This window comes from Dinoponera quadriceps, unplaced genomic scaffold (assembly GCF_001313825.1).
Source record: "Dinoponera quadriceps isolate SergipeBrazil2010 unplaced genomic scaffold, ASM131382v1 scaffold1252, whole genome shotgun sequence".
NCBI lineage: Eukaryota > Metazoa > Arthropoda > Insecta > Hymenoptera > Formicidae > Dinoponera > Dinoponera quadriceps.
In genome coordinates, this window is record NW_014555363.1 from 255,162 (window position 1) to 274,671 (window position 19,510).

At 46.5% G+C, this 19,510-nt stretch overlaps 2 protein-coding genes across 5 annotated transcripts in view; one reads left to right on the forward strand and one right to left on the reverse strand.

Annotated features, from left to right (window-relative positions):
* LOC106744017 overlaps positions 1-8,028 on the forward strand; it is a 47,337-nt gene extending 39,309 nt beyond the window's left edge. For all 4 annotated transcript variants that reach the window (XM_014618403.1, XM_014618404.1, XM_014618405.1 and 1 more), the window contains 2 exons: positions 1,486-1,648; positions 5,204-8,028. In XM_014618403.1, the coding sequence (XP_014473889.1) occupies positions 1,486-1,648; positions 5,204-5,448 (408 nt within the window). In that variant the 3' untranslated portion in view covers positions 5,449-8,028. The remainder of the gene's footprint in view (positions 1-1,485; positions 1,649-5,203) is intronic.
* A 2,588-nt stretch (positions 8,029-10,616) lies between these two features.
* The window catches only part of LOC106744012, a 34,865-nt gene continuing 25,971 nt past the window's right edge, over positions 10,617-19,510 (reverse strand). The window contains exons 7-12 of the mRNA XM_014618395.1: positions 18,782-18,972; positions 17,780-18,009; positions 16,792-16,906; positions 15,655-15,982; positions 14,578-14,866; positions 10,617-13,992 (exon numbers count right to left, since the gene is read on the reverse strand). Coding sequence (XP_014473881.1) covers positions 13,653-13,992; positions 14,578-14,866; positions 15,655-15,982; positions 16,792-16,906; positions 17,780-18,009; positions 18,782-18,972 — 1,493 coding nt within the window. The 3' untranslated portion in view covers positions 10,617-13,652. The remainder of the gene's footprint in view (positions 13,993-14,577; positions 14,867-15,654; positions 15,983-16,791; positions 16,907-17,779; positions 18,010-18,781; positions 18,973-19,510) is intronic.

Consider the following 19,510-nt stretch of genomic DNA (forward strand, 5'->3'; position numbering starts at 1 on the left):
CCCTCCCTCCCCCCTTGCCTCACGGTGTCCCTTCGCATCACCGTGCGTCCACCACCTATGTGCTGCTGCCTCTCTCGTCGTCGATACTACGACAATCTCTCCTCGTAGTTACGCGCACGCCGTGCAAGAACAGACGACTCGCCTCCGAGAAAGAGAGAGAGAGAGAGAGTGAGTCTCGTGTTCACGAGGGTACTTGCCTCGTTCGCTCGACGACGACGACGACGCGACGTCGACGGGTGTATACCGCCGGAATATGTGATCTTCCCCCTCGGGGGATAATAGAAGTCTCTCGCGATCTCGTGGGCGCGCCCGAGCGAGGCGTGTGTGAAATCACGGTGTGATCCCGGTGTGTTTTCAACGGGAGAGCGACAGGCCGGCGAATCGGAAAAACGGTGTCCCAGTTACGTCTCCGCGTGCCAATTAGCGGGAGGAGAAATAAATGAGAGGTTCGCGGCTCGGAGTTCGCACTCCGAGCACGTCGGCGTCTTTCGCACGAGCCTCGGATAGTGTCGCGCTGTTTGGTTCTCATTTGTGACGCGAGCAGCTGATCCCCGAGCGAATGACAGCGAATGGGCCTATTCGTCGTGGGATATTCGACGCGACGATAGCGTTGACTGCCGCCGCCGTTGATTGCCGCGTCGATCGTGCCGGGAGGCTCAGCCGACGGTTGGTGAATTGATCGCCAAATATACGGTGAATCGATATGTAATTCCGCCTCGTGACAGGCAGCCGAAGTAACACGCGTAGACTGATGTCCAATGTCGTGTTCGTGACGACTGAGTCGCCGCAGATATACGGTAAATCAGTGTAACTCGTCTCGATACGCAGTCGAAGTAGCGCTTAAAACTGATCCAGCGTTACATTCCTGGCGATTGAGTTGCCGAAGATAAAGTGCGATTTAGTGACGTAGAATCAAAATGACGTTTAAACTGATTCCTGTGGCGGTGGAGCTCAAAAGATTCATTCGACGACTTCAAGGTGGGGAATTCACTATATATGAGCAAAAAGTCACTCGAATGACTTTTTATCGGTGGTCTCTCTACTTTCTGAATGAGATTCCGCTCTAAGAAATTCCGAGAGATTATTATACGTGACTCACTGAGACGCAATGTCACAATGCCGGTCTCCGGTAACCGTCACGGCATTGAACGTGTTAAACCTACTAGATCAGCAGTCGACCTTCCCGCGTTAGGCCGAGCCTGAGTCCCGATTTCGTCGATTGCAATAATTGTTAATATTAGATTTGCCCTTCCTCCGTTGTGAACCGAGGTAATCCCGGAGTAGATTCTCGCCGGAACGAAAGCGCGAGAACGATGATACCGTGGCGATCGACCTCTCGATTAGTCGAATACAGACTTGACAATGGTTAAATTTGCACGAGACGAGGAGGCACACTCTCTCGAGCCAATCCCGTCCCGATATCGAGCGACCGAATTTTCGCCCGCTCTTTTACCGTAAATCGAACGTTCTTATTTGTCGTTGCAGTTGGCTGCCATCGTCCTGAACTTCGGCGTGCTGGTGTCCGCCATTTACGAGGGCATTTATGCCCGAAGAGGCGGCGACCCGACCAAGATTAGGGTCGTCACGGATCCCCGTGCAGCCACTATAAATAATCCAGGATATCGGGAGCATCACCAACCCACGAACGGTAAGACCGCGAGAATGTGGCCGTTCAATTTCTCCGAATCTACCGTTTACGGCCCGATCGAAATTTTCTCGCGACGGTCGCCGGAAGTCGCGTTTATTGCGACACGATGCGCACGCTTTTGACACCTCGTTATCGCGCTGGCAGCGAGAATGCGCCGACTAATCGGATGACTAACCGGATAATGTCGTTTGACGCGATCAACGCGCGACGATCCCAAAGCGCGCGACGTTGGTTGAACGCAAAATTGCGCCCCCACCGTCGTGTTGACGCGATTTGTGTTCCGCATTAAACGCGACGACACCGGCGATATGATCCCACCGATGTATCCCATCGCGCCCATCGGGCTGGCGGAAGATAAAGGTTGGTGAACGCTGGCGACCGATCAAGTATTCAAAGGCAAATGACAGCTTTGAGAGATCCCTGAAAAGAACGGCTTGCGCACTGAGAGAAGAAACATGTAAAAAGTAGGGAAGATTTATTCGATAGGTATCAATAGCACATTTATTTATATGATTTTGCATATTTTTATACTAGGAAAAAGGTTTTTTCAAATGAGAAAATATATATTTTCTTAAATCTGTAACTTTTCGCGAAATCAATTTAATCTACTTAAGTAAGAGGATTTAAATTTAAGTAAATACGTTATTAGTATCCACCGAATGAATATTTTTACCTTTTTAGGCATTTTTTCTCTCAGTACATTAGTAGAATTTTAATTTTATATGTAGTTATATTCGCATACTTGACGTTGCAGGCTTTAAAAACCGTGGAATGACACAATGTAAAGATACGGCCTGTCAGCGAGCGAGATTAAAACTCCGTTTATTATGCATTAGTTCGCGCGCCGTGAATGAGACGACTTTCCTAATTAAGGGTCACACCGAAATACGCGGCCCCGTTTCAGTCGCCTAAAATTAGAGTGATTTGTGTGTCGCGTGGGTCGTATTTGCCGATGCTTTAACCTTTCCGATCACTACGTGCCATTACGACGTGGCTTCCCGTTAAACGTTTTTTTTAGGACGAGACGTCACTATAATGGTTTCGCGCGAGGCGATCGTTCAGGGCAAAATGTCATTATAGCGGCTCTTTTCTGTAACCTGCATTAATCGTCTGACCTGAGCCGGGCAAACAGATCCGCCAACATTGCTCCGACGTTGGTCACGAACGTTGGAGTCAATATAAAAATTTAAAAAGCAAACGAATGCAATTGAGACCCGTATTAATAGTCGTTACTTAAAATTTGAAAAGAGAGAGAGAGAGAGAGGAGAGAACGCTCACCGGGCGCGTAAGTGGATGCGCGACGGGGATGGAAGGACGAAAAAATGACGAGGGAGGCAGCGGTGGTTGCGACGGCCTCCGTGCTCTATTGCGTTTATTGGGGGTCTCGTGGAGAAGATGTACGCAGGGGCGATGCCGTCCACGTAGGTTCTGGCGGCAAATTGCGATGTCTCGCCGAATTTGCTCGGTGTTCCGCAACGGCGCGGCGATGCGGCAGCACCCACCGAGCGGCGCTCTTCGCTCACGGCGATTCTCCACGTGCGCATTTTCGCCCGTCGCCGCATGAAAAGAGACTCCTCCTCCCCCCCGCGACTCGCTATCGAACCCACCCACCGTAATTCGCCGATTTAGCTTCACTTTACGATCGACCGTAAAGCTGAGTGATTTTTTTCCTCCTCTCGCGAACCACTCTCGTGCGGCGAACGCTGCAGCAGCGTCCCGCTGTACATATGTATCATGTACATACCGAATACTGCGACTTACGAGGGGAAATTTCAGATAAGGCCACTCGGATGTCTGGAATGGAGTCCTAGTTATAAGTGGAGAAGAGCGTCATTGGAATGATTTGACTGGCCATTTGAATCACGCGATCCAAATACCGATCGTGTAACTTTTCCCTCAGGAAACGCGAAAAGTTTTCAAATTAGAAGATCCACACCTTTCACGCGAGTTTGCGCTAGAGGAAAAGATTCATTACCACGTTGATCATGAATCTTCCCCTCTAGCGTGAATTAGTGAAAGATGTAGATTTTCTAATTTGAAAACTTTTCACTTTTCACGCTTCCGTCCTAGGGGGAAAGTTACGCGATCGATACCCTAGCTATTTTGTTTAGCGACCGCGACTAAGAGCATTAGATTACCGGGAAATTATGATATATTTTTGTCATATAATTTTAGTATATCATGATTAGATATAGAACCCTTTCTCGACGTGCCAGGTTATAACGAGAAAACTGCAAAACAATACAGGGAAGGTATTCTTGCTGAGACTAATCATAGAGGTTGACCTCTTGACAGTTGAACTTTCTTACTCATTGCTTGCTTCAAGTTTCCGTGCAAATAAGATAGTGATTTTCGATATATCGAACCCAGTCGCTTCTCTGTATGTATTATGTGACTTGTCGTTTCTCCTCAAAACCAACACTCACAAAAAAAAATGTAGGTACGGTACGCCTGGGTCGAAATATCCTATCTGGAAGTGGAAAGCATTATTGGAATTTTCCCTATCTAAGGCTCTAAGATAAGGCACATTTGGACGGCCGAAGCTATTCGAGGCTGTTTTTCTCAGTAATCGATTCCTCGGGCAATTTCAAGTCGATCTCTCTTCGGCGAGAAAGTCGAGACAGACCCTGGTATATACCGTGATTCTCCTCGAAACTGTAAGCCCTTCCATCAAAGCGTAATCTGTTTGGGACTGATTAATTGATGAACATACTTTTCTCTCGTTTATTTCATCCCCCGAGAACTCGGCTGTAGCAGCGAGTTTCTTCTCGGAGAAACGTCGATTCCGAATTATCCAAGAAATACGTATCCCGGAGGATATCCGGTGGTATCTTGAGAGAGACATGCACTCCGAAGGATATCCGGCGGTCTGTATCTCCAGTCAAGACATTCCTCTGTCGCTGACATGTAGCTCATACATGCGCCCCATGTATTTCTTTTGTGTATGCATGCTGTATAAGTATGCTTTATAACGTTTATAACGTCCTTTATAACGTTCAGCGATGCGTCAGATACGCGTACGCAGCGCTCGGTGATGACATTTTCAGTTTTGGAAGAAATAAGAATCTTCCGTGCTACACTCCAGCAATATCCTGCACGCGAGCTATTTCCTATAATTTCTTCTTAAACTAAATTCTTTTCGACATTGTTCTAGATCTGAATTCTTTTCGATCGTTTTCTTTAGGGCCAAAACCTAGCTAGATTGAACTACTCTCTAACAATTATCGCTCGTCCGAACGTAATTGGAGAAAAATAAATTACTCGACTTCGACTGAAATGCGTTCGGCTCGTTTATTGTCAATTTAATTCAATTCAACTGTTTTTTTCTGTTATACTCAAGAAACATCCCGTATACTTATTAATTTACCACGACAGGATAAAATTCGCAGTCTCTCGGAATTATTTTTCTCCGTGTAAATACAGAGAAGATTACTTTGGATTTAGTACAATTTTTTTAATTTCTCCCTGCGTACGTTAACTCGTCGAGAGGCATCCTCTGACACGGGCCAACGATGGCGATCACATTAATCCGATGAATCCCATCTTCGTTCGCAGGTGGTACGATCTCGATGACAGACGCCAGCGGCAAGCCCTACGTCGGAGGGGCCGGAAACGGATCGATGGCGTCGGTGGCAACTTCCGGCAGCGTGGCCAGCACGGCCTCGCCCCTCAGGAGCTCCCTGAAGAAGCCGAAACCCCTCGGCATTCATAATCCCGGCTTCTCGGCGCACAGCCCGACTCTGTCCAGGAACGGCTCCCAGAAGAAAGTGCGTATACAGACACACTCGACGGAGGTTTAGCGACGCTCTGCCTCACAGTCTGCCTACGTGACTGTGGCCAGGCGTGCACGGTGAGGACGACGGTGTCGCCGATTACCTCGTCGGCGATCGTCTGAGCGAGATCGACGACGACGACTACGATGTTGAGTCGCCGGAGCGACAAGGACGTTCGGTTCGAAGTCCGTTCCACGTGGCGCGCTTCGTTAATGGTAGGTGGTCTTCAATACCGTAGCATTTTGTCGGAAGCGCGATCGACCCGGCGAAGGAAGGGTGGTCCGTCGGCAACCGACAACTCCGCTTGTACTTGGACGACGTTGTTTGCAATGCCGATGACGGGGCCGCTAATGAATTCCGAGGGTATCACCCGTGAGCTTGGAATAACATTAGTTGCGAGACACGATAAGGGAGTGTAAATAACATCGATCCGCCCAACGGGTCCGGGCTGTTCGCCGGGACTCCAGGGAACTACCTGAGTAATATATCGAACGAATTTACGTGAGACGCGCGATCGATTAAGACGACTATGTTGTAAAGTATTAGGTCATACTTTCCTTCGATTTTTCTACGATACCTTTACACGATGTACACCCGTGAGAGAATCAGCAAGGAACGGCTGGTGGACTATAAAGGTACTGGCGGGAGAATAGAATGGTGACTGTGAGTGGAAATGAAGGGAGAGAGGAAGAGAGATGTATAACCGTAAGACATTGAGAAAATATCGAGTCGCGATCGAAATCTATAAAAACACACTAGATAAAGCTCCCACTGTAATTGTAAGTTTCAATAATCGCCGAATAATAAATTTACCAGTCATCTCCGCTGAATCTGCAGTGAGAGCGGAGTTCGGGTGATTTTCAAGAAGGGGATGTATGAGGTGAAAATGAATTTGTAAAATTCTATCGTATATTCAGCTAAAGAAAACGAATTTGGGAGATGAAGAACGCGTATTATTTCATGACTTTGCGATCTGGTACACACACGTCATTCCGTTCTCCCGTCTTGTTAGTACACCGTCATCTGCGCGCCAAACTAAAGAACTGATAACAAACGAAAAATAGACTTGTGGCGATCGTCGAGAATTCTTGCTTTCCCCGTGAAAGTCCGCACGCGAAAGGGTACGAGCGATGCAAAATTTATCACGCGCACGGTTTACAAAGCACGATCACCAGTCTGCTCTTGATCTTTTATTTTGCATCCTTTATTCACTTATTGCTCGCATCGAGGGATGCGTTAGCCACGTGTCGGGAGTTTTTAAGCGGGATCAGGTTTCCAACGTAATGTCTCTCGCAACGACGCGGAAGATACAAAAGAGAAAAGAAATTTGGGAAAAAACAATCTCGTTTGCGATGTAACGCGCGATGATTTCATTTCAGTCGCGTCCGGTCGGAGAAGCGTTTAATCGCGCAGCCGTATTCAATCCCCGATAAATGACCCTTGCTGTTATCATTCAATTAAGCACGTTATTCAGTGTCAAAGTTTAATTAAGCCGGAAAGTTTGCAGCACGATCCCTTCGTTTGTTGTTACACGCAGAGTCAATATGACTATTACAGCTATACATTCCCGCCGTTATTAGGTGTCGTCTGTTTAATTCTGGAATTTCCACTGTTAATAACGATATCCACAAGATATTTTGGATCTCTCGATCGAGAGGTCGCAAGGTATTATGCAATATGTATAGATTTTTACACAGGCACGGCAATATACCGTTACCGAATTTAGTAAACACCGCAAGACTTCTTCGAGCTATTGTGTAAATATCAGTGTTATAATAACACATTATTATTATTATTATTATTGCTATTATTATTATTATTATTATTGCTGTTGCTGTTGTTAGAACTATCAATAATTTTCCGTCCGATCAAGTACTTTTTAACGTTTAGTATTATCGCTCATTTTTACCGCGGTAATAACGTTAATGTATATCGCACTCATTACGTAGGAATTATTGCCCCTTAAAAGTTACACGATTGATGAGCAAGTATCGCATAATATAATTCGATCCTTGACGAAGAGACGTTGATTTTTTATTAACTATGAGGAAAAACCGGTCGCACCGATATCTACAGTATTGGTTAATCAAGATCAATTCAGCGCTGTAGCACCGTATTATGAATTGGGCTTTAATGTATAGACGGAGTTATTTAAATACTTACTTTGAGTTCAATTAAACTAGCAGTTATCGGAAGTGCAAATCGAGATTTATATATATATATGTGTGCGAAAATTATATATTATAATAATAGAACAAGTAAAAATCCCTTCTCCGTAAGGAGATCGATCGTTGATTATTATCGTTCGGCATAACGGGTTGCCGTGAAAATCGCAGGATACGTGATACGTTTTTTCTCCTCGTTTTCCCGTTCTTTTCGTGTTTCCTCGCTTTGCGTTATTAACTTTAGTAGTATTCACTCGCCGCTCCTGGTCGCGAGAGAGAGAGAGAGAGAGAGAGAGAAAGGAAGATGAACTCACATTATAGCATCACATCCGTCCAGCCCTACGTAGGCAGCTAGCCGTGAAACGGCAAGAGAAAAAAAAAGATATATATATACGTGAATATAAATATATAAATATATTTATATTTTATAGTGGTTGTTTTAAAATAATATATGTATAGAAAAAAAGAGAGAAAGAAATATATATATATATATATAAATCCGCATATATATGTTTAATTGAGCATGCGAGGATAGAAGTTCGTCGCTTGCGTGGCTTGCCTCGAGCAGATCGCGACGCGTTTTTCCCCTTCCCCCCCCCCCCCNCCTTCATTATCCCTCATTTCACGCCGCCGAGTAGTATCATACATTTTTATCGCTTGTACGATTTCCTCCTGTCGTGATTTGCATTGTTGTCCGCGGAACTTGATATCGCGTCCCTTTAATTCCCGCGGAGAGATATTTACGACGCTGTTCGGGATATCTCACTTTGCGAACGAGCGCGTCGCTGGTGTTCGCGCGTGTCCACGCTCGAAATTTAATTTATTCATCGTCCTATGCGCGCGGTCGTCGCGGGCGCGAAATTAATCAAACCTAGGAATTAAGTCTCGTAGGCTTACCTTACCGTTTTGGCAAGGCGAACACAGTGAGATCAGTCGCGCGCGCTCTCTAAGTACATTTCAGTATACGTGCTCTTCTTATTTTTCTATCGAAGAACCTCCGCGAGATCGTGTCTCACGATCACCCAGTTTCCCCGTGTGTACCTTTGTGGCGAGCATATAACGCAATAATGAGCGTGAAAATTAGCTGAGGGTGATCTCGCGCGCCGGGCAAAAACGAGCTTTCAAATCGACGTCCACGGGGAGAGACTGATCGACGATTATGATGAACGAGAAATTACCCGCTCATTCGTTCGACTGACACTTCGAGGTACAGCGATAGCGGCGCTTTTTCAAAAATGTATCTCTTAATTAGATTAATTGCACGTGCGGATCATTTATATCGTCTCATTTCGCGGATGAGAAACCGTCCCGACGTGAGATCAAAAATCAAATATATTTCATTTCTAATGATTATATACTGGTCAACACGAAAATTGTATTCTGAATCTTTAATTCTTGTTAATTTTGTGATATCGATCACAGATCTAACAATGAAATTCAAAACTTATCTCTAATTGCCGTTGCATAGTAAACAATAATCGGAGGAAAACTCGAGGCTTTCGTGATATGAGGAAAATGCCTTTGAAATAATTTTCTTTTTAAAGCTAACTTTTACCTTGAGATGATATTTACGAAAGTCCTGTAACATTTTATGAATAAGACATGTGTTTTAATTTCGTGTAGGAAGATAGAGGCTATTTCTATTCTTTCGTTCTAACATCCTTTATATTTCGAGGTCGTTAAAAAAGACGCCTAATAATATATTATTTAAGATGAATTTCATTTTCTTTCTGACAGTATGAAACGAGAAAATATAAGAAATTATAGTAAAAATACGTTCCATTGTTTTATCTTCACATTACTATTGACTTATACATCTTGAATTATTGTAGCTATATAATTTTGTGTTATCATTTTCTGTATTTTAACATATAAACACAAATGGAAAAGATTAAAATTCAAAAAGAATACAATTCATGATACGAAATTTGTTGACCAATGTTATTGGAAAGCTTTTAGATATTCGAAATTGAGTGAGATATCTTAACTAATGCCGATAAAAGCCAAGGTATTTTACGTAATATCGATTGTAATTTTTTTTTATGAAAGCACAAATATTCCGCAGTTCGAACCGATGTATAGGACAGCTCTCAAGCGCTTGTCTTTACGTCTGCGCGAGCTTATCATCGCGCTAATGCGTTCTCTCACGTCGACCCACGACACCGAGATTGTTACGATAAAACTTCGTTGTTATTGTTCACGGGGATAATATTAACGGTTAACCTCTACTACTGACTTGTCTCGGACGCTGAGCCGATCGACCATGTAATCGTTATACACTGTACATACTTACCTGCCTACCTTTTACTATCTACCTATCTACTACCTACACGCGGACATTCGACTTTCCGATCCGATCCGAATATAGTTCGTCACATCTGCACCTATCTGTACTTGTTAAGTCGGCTGTTTTTGTAAAGTTCGTACCATACTCGATGATATTATCGACGACGACCGTGATGTAAGTGCTTGTCCAAGACGGCACGTGAGATATTGAATAATAAACGAGTTTCAATAAAAAAGAAAAGGGAGAGAAGAAACGCACGCGCGTAACTTCTTGCGGCGGCGCATGTTGCCGTCGTAGACCCCCCTCCCGCCTTCCTCTTTTTACACAAGTTAAATATTCATCACTTGCGTCGGCCGGGACGCCACGTTGGGGACGTGTGAATGTTTCGAAGATAACATGATGACGCGCCTCATCTTATCTCGGAGCTTATTCTTATTCTTATCCTTGTTGTTTCAACAAGGTAGTAGCTGCGTTAATATTGAGAACGAACATTACATATACTTCCGAATTGTTAAATCGGAACACATTCGTGAGGAATTCTTCTGAGATGGATTTTTTGAAAGCATTGTAATTCATGTGACAGTCAAAGATTGTTTGGTATAATTTTTTTTTAATATAATGTAGTGTATATTATAATTTATAATATAATAATATATATATTATATTAATAAAAGGCTAATATATGTTATATTTTAATATGATATACTATATTTTTTCATATTTAGTAAGTATAAAAAATATCAAGATATCCATTTATCACACAGCAGCGGTAATTTGAGAGAAGGAGAAGTCAACTTGATGGAACTTTCCGCTTCAACCGTTTAAAGACAGGCCTGATCTATGACGAGGTCGAAATAAAGTACAAGGCGTGGTAAAAAAATTAACTTTCATTTATTAGCTTACAGAGGGAAAGAGAGAGAGAGAGAGACATTGCGAATAGAAAACGACGACGATGATTCGGCGCCTCTTGAATTTCGAGCCACGCGTTCTTCACGACAGTTCACGCTAATAGTCTCGTCGTAGATGAAAGAGCAAGAGAGAGAGAGAGAGAATGAAGAGTGGAGGGAAGAGAGGAGAGCAAATAAAAAGACGAATTGATTTCTCAGGATTCTCGATCGTTCGCCGCCGAACGAAGCGGACGCAGCGAGCGGCAACAATTTCAAGAGCTTGACGCTGATCTCGCGATGATCGGTAGTTCCGCGGGGAAAGTCGCGAGGGAGAGACAGAAATAGAGAGAGAGAGAGAGGGAGAGAGAGAGAGAGAGAGGTAACGTTTCACCATGCATCCCATGCGAATTTTCCCGTCCTTCCGAGCCGTTCCCAGCACTGCCAAGGTCTGGTCGCGAACGGTCGATAAAAGACTGCCGCCGCGAGAATGCGCGTTCCGTCGTCGCGGCCGGCAGGACGGTAGTCTAGGAACCAACAACACCACCACCCACGATACCCGATGCGAGAAGCGGAGGAACACTTTTCCAGGCCACGCCTGAACGGCAGTGACTACCCCGGTCGACCGAATCGCGAAATCGGCTGTGCGAGAGAGACGGAGACGCGAGCTGGCCGATACGCGCCTTGATCGAGCGTAAGGGGCACCTTTGCCGCGCGGAGACGGCGATGATACGTCGCGACAGGATGAATCACATCGCGGTGCGAGGCGACGGTCGGCGCGCTGTAAGTGAAGGCGGCGTTGCGAGAGAGGAAGCGGTTTCGAGAAACTCGCGTTTCATCGAGTACCGAAAGTTTTTCTATCGTCACGTTTCCGCGAGCTACCGCGTATTCTCGTCGACCGGAATTCGAATTTTCCACGTGTACGTTTAGTATTGCAAGAATTATTGTAAAAATTCGGGTCAAAATATGGTACGATTTACGGAATATGAAGCTTGAAAAGTCTGGTAAAAGGCATGATTCGCGCGGTCGACGATGTGTTAAATTCAGGAAAAAATTATTTCATCTCGAAGCGACACAAATATGACATCTGTCGATTATCCGAGGGGATTTCTCTTTTTATTGTGGAATTTCGCGGCGAACTGTCGATTTACCGTGATGTTTGTTATATTCTGTCGATAATGAAGTTAGGATGAAGGAGGAATCGAACGCATTTAAATGTACGAGATGCATTGCGAAAACTCATCGAGGAAAAAGCGCTGCAACATTCAATTTACCGACTATGTGTGTGTGTGTGTGTGTGTGTGTGTGTGTGTGTGTGTACACTGCATCGTATATAATTTACCACTCGCTAGACCGAGAGTTTCTCGACATTCTCGAGTCTCTAATATACTTCAACCTGCATTTTTACAATAATTTCTGCAATACTAAAGTAAACATATAATAAAATCTATAAACAACAATTGTATAACTTTTCTCCGCAGAATCGTCAGAAGTTCACGTTGATTGGTCGGCCGAAGTACACGATTTTCAAGCTTATGCATGTACGCATAAGACGGAAAATTGCATAGTAACTCTAATTATAATAGTAGGGTTATGATTAGGACGGGTATAATTATGACGGTTTCGACATTACATACGTGTAAGACTGAAAATCGCGTAATTTTCAATCCAGGGAATGGTAAGAAAAACATGACGCCGTGGTGTACACATGGTGAGTCAATTCCCCGGTAAGGTTGAACGAGCGTTTCGATAGCGAGACTATTTTTTTCTCTCTCGAGAGAGAGTTCTCTTTCCTCGGCCGTCATCCCGATCGATGGTATTCTTAGCGAGCAGCGAGATAAGCTGGGAGGACGGTTTACGCTTCGCATGCTTAATATGTATACGCGAACGTTTGTAAACACACCGTCCCGGTATACGATGAGCTATCCTCCTTCGCAAGCGCGTATCACCCGCATATTCCCTTAGCCCTTCCTGTTTGTGCGCCGTAGAGCGACGTCGCCGTCTCCGCGAAGGTATACAGAAGTATCAAAGCATGCCGCCCCTCGCTTCGGGATACACCCGCCTCGCCTACGCGCGTATTTATGGAGAGTATATACGATCCACCGATAAATCCCGCACGGTCGCGACGCTTTCATCCGAACGGTGGATTTTCACGGAGTTCAATAGAAAGGAGGGGGCGAAATCTTTCGGAACTTCCCCTCTCGAGTGACGCGAGGCCGCGTTTTGGAATATTATCCTCGTTATCGACGATTCGACGACCGACGTTTTCGACCGCGAAGCGACCGACGAAAAGGAAATTCGCCCGCATCCCCCTGCGAACTTTCCCGGGTTTTCCCGGGTGGCCTCGAGTCGCATCGATTTCCAGGTCGACGCGTGTCCATAGTTGTTCCGGAAAGCCGGACTGTCTCGTACAGGATATCTCAGACCTCGAGACTTCTAATCTTACCGAGAGATTCGCTGAGCAATTTGGAGTTAACTTTTCCTCGGCTGGAACGTCGAGGCGTCAATGATACGGTCGAAAAAGCGGCGTTTCTCGCAAACCAAGCTTCGGTCGACCGAATGAATGAACGAAAAATGATTTCCTTCCATCTATTTCAAGTGGACTTCGCTTTAACGAACATTTATTTCGGGCATTAATTACAAAGATATGTTGACTATTGAAAGCTGTCTCCGAGAGAATTGCTCCGAGAATCTCTGGATCCAATTAATTCAATCCCGTCTGAGACACCCTGTACACGGTGGAGCAAACGGTTTTATCGTCGCTATCGAAGATAATCATGCTCTCAACAGTGACCGATGAGCGTCCGTCTGAAGTCCGTCTGAATCCCAGCCTGCGAATTCAGCGGCGATCGATTTCGACGACTCTCGGCTCGACGATCGCGCGAAAGTGAGAGCTCAGAAATATCCCTCCCTGTCCTTCGGAGCACTGGAGATCAATTCCCGCCTCTTCCACACCGACTGCGCCGGCACCCGCTGCGTGGCCGTGATCGCCGAGGCGGCGGAGGACGACATCGTCATCGACGACGCGGCCGTCGCGCTCAACGACGTCTTGCCGGCCAGGGTGTTGGCGTCCGGTATGTGGCGCGTCTGATGCCTCGAGTCCGTGTACCTCCTCTTCGTGTACTTCTTGCTCTCGCTGGAGGTCACCGTCGAGTTCTTGCCGGTCTGCAGGGTCACAGGGTCGACATCCGGCCGCGCGATCTGCAGCATTCTCTCGATATCCTCGGTCTTGGACCTGAATCAACGCGCGGGCCGCGCATTTGCCTTTATTTGCGCTCGCAGAACCGCCGTGAATCTCGCAAATCACTCCGTGCTTCACGAGTTTTGCACACTCCGGCTATTAGCGAGCGAGCGCACTACTGATAAACCGCGAAATGGACGGAGCAATTCATTGAACCAAATTCTTGCGTGTTAGTGACGAGCTCCCTCCGATAGGTGAGTTATAAAATTAATCGGCACTCGGGGGGGGGGGGAAATGTTTTTCTTAGTTTCTCTCCCGGCACGTCGATCTCCGAAGAACGATTCACGTTATCAAGTCGACAACTCGGGGCTTTCCGTCGAGAAATTTTCACCCGTTTCATCAGGCAATTTCCACGCGTCTTCGAAATGCTGCCGTACTCGAATTCAAATTTTAGTTCTACGGTAAATCCTGAATTCTACGATAAGATAATAAAAATGTCGACTCGGGACAGCTCAATGTTAATCGTAATTCTCGAGTAGTAACGTCACGTGAGAATTTTTAGCTGAGTTTGCACGGTATAACCGCAGGCAGGTAGGCAGATAGGCAGGTAGGCAGGCAGCAAGGCAATAAGACACTCACCTCAAAACCGCACCGCCGATGCTGGTGATGCTCGGTGTGTACGGCGCCGCTGTACTCCTGCTCGTTTCCTGGCTGGCCGACCTGCTCACTTGCCGCAGGTCGCCCGAGGTCGTGAACGAGACTCTCTGGAGAACCGCCTGCTGATCCTGCGGGATGTACGAAACGGCGGTGACCGCGCTGTCGGGACTGGCGGGGGGTGACGACGCCCAAGAGGGAGGTGAACTCGGCGCCTGGTCGCCCGACAGGGTCGCCGAGGAGCCTACGGCGCTGTCACTTCCGTGTCGACCACCTGGAAAAACGGAGGTATTGGGTTTCAACTTCAATTTCGTAATTCCCTCTCTCTCTCTCTCTCTCTTTGTCTTCCGACACTTAATTTTAATTAAATTCCAGGACAATCTGTACACAGCTCTCTCTTTCTCTAGATAGCATCAGGTGGATTCGAAGGTGGAGGGAAAGGATAAATTTAAGATACCATAATTGAAAGGTGCTTTGAGTCATGCTTCGATTAAATATTAACTATCGGTTAGTCACCCCCAAGTATCGATACGACGACAAACATCCCGGAAGATAATTCCTTATCGGAGAAACAACGATTACGGATATAACGTCACTCGCCTCTTCTTAGTCTTTCTTCTTAGTCAAATTTTCTTAACAGTTTGCTTCAAGTTCACAGGCTGGGTGATTTTATCGCCTCTTCTTTATGGTACCGTAAGCTTCGTTTTTTTGACACGCAACCGACGGTCCGACGAGAGAGCTTATCTTTCGTGAACGAGTTCTTTCATTGGACCATCGTTTGCGTTCTAAAATGCACCAAGGAGAGTGTTCAAATCCTTTTGAAACTTATCTTACACATCGATCGCTACGCTTCTGTGTATTCTAATACCGATTCCGCCTCAAGTTGACCGCGCGCGCGATTGATATAAAAAATAAATTACTCGTATGTTAGTCTGGCAAAAAATTAAAAGAAAAACAATTTATCTCTTCGCTACACCCGCACACATATCTCCCTTGAACGCTTTGAAGAATAATTCGAAGTGCTTTCGCGACAATACGTGGAATTACGGGAGATATACAAACCTTCGCTGCAACCGGAAATGGACCTCTGCCTCTGCCGCCTCGGGGGAGCGCTCGGTTGCTTCGGCGCCTCTTCGATGTAAGGAATGTCCGGGTCGTCGAGGTTCAAGGTGAACGCGTCGGACATGGGTATGGTGAGACTGGCGGTAATCACTATTGGCGAGGATCTTCTACGAGGATCAGCCGGATCCTCGCTCGATCCGCTATCGACACTGTTGCTCCTGCCCTCCTCTTTCCTTCGACTTCCTGGTCTCTTGGGCCGTCGTGGCCTTGGTCCGATATCACCGCCGACTCCGGCGGTCTGATGGAGACACTGCTCTCTCGTCCACATCTGAAGCGGAAGACAACGAAGGGAGGGTTTTATTTCCACGTCGAGTCGCACGCGAGATCGATTTAAATAGCGTTTAAATAGCGACGGTAAGTAAATCTGTCAAATAATAATAATAAGAATTTAGTAAGAAGGAGTATATATTTGTAGCGACTAGTGATCTCCTTCTTCCTTGCCCCTTTAATATCATATATTTCCATAATTTTGAATATCTCATAACTCGGGGAAAATTTATCAGGGTGTTGCGAAAATTCGACGAATCGGACTTGGTGGGCGCGAAAGATAAGAGAAAAATCAAACAGGCGATTTTATCCGAAAGGTGGAGGAAAGTGGCGGGTTAAGACAACGGACATTTTTAATGAACCTGGCGCATGTTTTGTCACTATTAATAAGAGAAATACGGCGAACAGAGGTGAACGAAAGGTAACGAGGGTGAAGTAGAAGTGAATGAAAGGGAAGCGGCTAAAAACCCGACGAACATTCGTAAGCCCCTGACGAAACAGCGCGGCGAGATCGTGCGTAACGACGAGGTGGGTTTTACTTTCGTTACAAAGCGGCTAGACACGTCTCGATGAAACTCGCGACCGCGAGAAACGAGAGTAGCGGTACGCAGCGCCGCGCGTTCGCGAAGACAATTTTAGATACGATCTCACGTATTCCTTCGTGACAGCCCGTGAAATCTACAACGAAGAGCCAAATTCGAAGCCGAAGCTGCGCGCTCCGCCGCTCTTTCCCGTTCGTCTCAATTGCGCGCGCGCGAGATGTAAGCCTCTCTACGTAAGCAGACTGAGAATGCACGATCGTGTAGCCACCTTCCTCGCCGACGTCGTCGTTGCCGTGGTGGTGGTCGTGTTCGACGTAGTCAGCGTCTCCTCCACTGAGAAGGTCTCCGCCTCGCTGCAGGGATCCGCTTCATCCCCGCATTGCCTGCAAAAACATATTTCGGAATTTTCCTTAGATTTTCTCGCTTCTCGATGCGCGAGGATGCACGCGATATACGCGCGAAAATCGACGCTCAGCTACGGAAACTTCGAGATGGAAGATGCTCTCTTCCACGTCATCGGACGCATCAAATATAAAATGTTTGCAAGATATCAGGTCTGTTCCTTTTAGCTGAGCTGCTTCCGAGGTAAGAACTTCCTTCCTTTTCTCGTCACAGCGCTAAGTTATACAGGATGTCACGAAACTTATTTCGATACGAGAGATAGCGGCAACTTTCGCCCCGCTCTTGGTTTTCGTTATTATCTCTTGTTGCTATTACTGTTTTCCGTCAGAATAGCGACAAAACATAGATAGAGCCGAAAATAACTAGATTTTTGGTGACATGAATTATTTTTTATCTCAGCTAAAAAGAACGGATCTGCTGTGCATGCAGAAACACTCAGTTCCTGCGAGTGGAGACTGGAGATGAAAACTCGGTGACAAGAAATGATATCTCTGTTGGCCCTACGACAGGCGTGGTAACCCTTCAACCTCTTATTCCAAGCGATAAAATGTCACGTAATTGATTGCAAAAAGCATTTCCCGCTATCAAGAATTGGAATACCGGCTGGAAACGCTTTTTGCTAGAAATCGCGTTACATTTTAGCGCTTAGAGGAAAAGGTTAAATGCTTCCCAGGTAGCAATGTGACGTCATATTGGCGTCATATTGACGTCACATCGAAGTTCTCTGACGTCACTCCGCTACTTGCTTTGCAACACCTATTTTTCGTCCGGCGAATTCTGTCACATCAACGTTTAATCGCCTTCTCCCACGCACGACAACGACGACGACGTACGAATAAACGCGGGACACTCACTCTTCAACGCGACGAGATAGAACCATATCCAGGTCGACCGGATGGGTGTCCATCATGTGCAGGTACACTTCGTCCAGCAACGCGGCCGGCACCGTGAACAACGTCGACGTGTGTTCGAGCAGCGCCCGCATCACGTTTATCACGTCTATCCTCTCCTCGGCCCGCTCCGCCGAAACTTCCGACCTCACCTGGCCGGGCTTCATGCAGTGCAGGATGTTCGGTGCGAACACCTGAAAATTCGTTCGGAATCGGACGTTTCTGACTTGCGCTCGCGGCACGTATCGATTGCTTAATTGAATCGTTTTGCGACGGCCCACCGTTGATTGACGGCTGGGCCGTATCGGCCGAATTCACTAATCTCGCGTCTTTCGCGGCGGAAAGTCTCGAAATTGAAATCACACGCGAGACGCCGGCGGAATTGAACGTTTCCCCTCCATCCGGTGGATCTAACTTCGCCGAGCGAACATCTCTTCACAAATATCTCACGGTCCGTTTTATATTTTTACTCTTTCGATCTTCCGGAAATTTTCATACGCGGATAGATAAAAAAAAGAAGTCGACCCCAGAAATGTTTGGGAAAAATTAATCGTTTGAAAGGAAGCGTTAGAAAGGGAAGAAAAGAGAGGTCGACTCGCGGGGTCCTCTGCTCAATGAATTAAGGTCCGTTATTTTTCGCTGCGCTACGTCGCACCTTCTTCCGCCTTCGAAGCGAAATAAATACGTCATCGCGGGAAAGAAACGAGCGAAGTTCGAGCGCAGCGGTAGTCCAACTGAAACGAACAGACCTTCGGTCACGTGACGAGGCATTCGGCGAGAGGTGATCAAGATAAAGGGAATTCGAAACGGAAGAGCTGTTCATGAATTCCGCGGCAGTATCTCGATCGACCGAGAACTTCGCTTTCGTGTTTTAGCTAAGAGCAGAGTGAACGGCGAGGGGAAGGAGGGGGGATCGGATATCGGAAAGAAATCCAAGTCGGAGAGGTGTCTCTCGCGAGTACTGACGGTCGCGAGATTCGTCGTATCCATTTTATTCCCCGGCATCCACTCCCCGGCCTCGTTCTTCTGGTCCTCGCTGTTCGCCGCGACCACGCTGAGGAAGTTCAAGAGCGCCCAGAGAGTCTCGCGATTGGGCGTGGGTAGAAGTTGAATGAGATGCTGAAGAGCTTCCTGCTGCAGCCGTCTGTTCCTGATCTCTGGAAAACAGTCGAACCCGGTCCGCTTATTATTATGCCGACCGCCCGGCAGCCGAGGAGGTCGGGAATTCGCAGCAGCCTTGGGAGGAATCGTGAGAAGCGGGAGAGAGGAACGAAGAAGGGGGGAAAAAATGTAGGAGGAAAATAGCGAAAACAATCGACACCTTAGCGCGAAAGCCAATTTAGCGCGCTGGCAAGAATAATAGACTAATGATTTTCCTCTTTTCGCGGAAAAGCGTTTTCAGGACCGCGATATAATTCGGAAGCTCCCCTGTTGGGTTGTCGTAAGTGGCAGGGAAAAGGGACAGAGAAGAAAAAGAGGAAATAGAGGGAGAACACTCGACACGTCTTAGCGCGAAAGTGAACTTTGTTCTAGCGAAAGTGATGGACAAATTTGTTTCCCCTTCTTCTTCTCGGAGGAGCGAAATTCAGAACCGCAATGCAAACCGGATTCAAGCTCTACTTTTAGGTTACGAGAGTGAAGCTGGGGAAGGAGGATAACCTGTTAAGCGGCTTAAGTCCGATTAGAATCCTGATC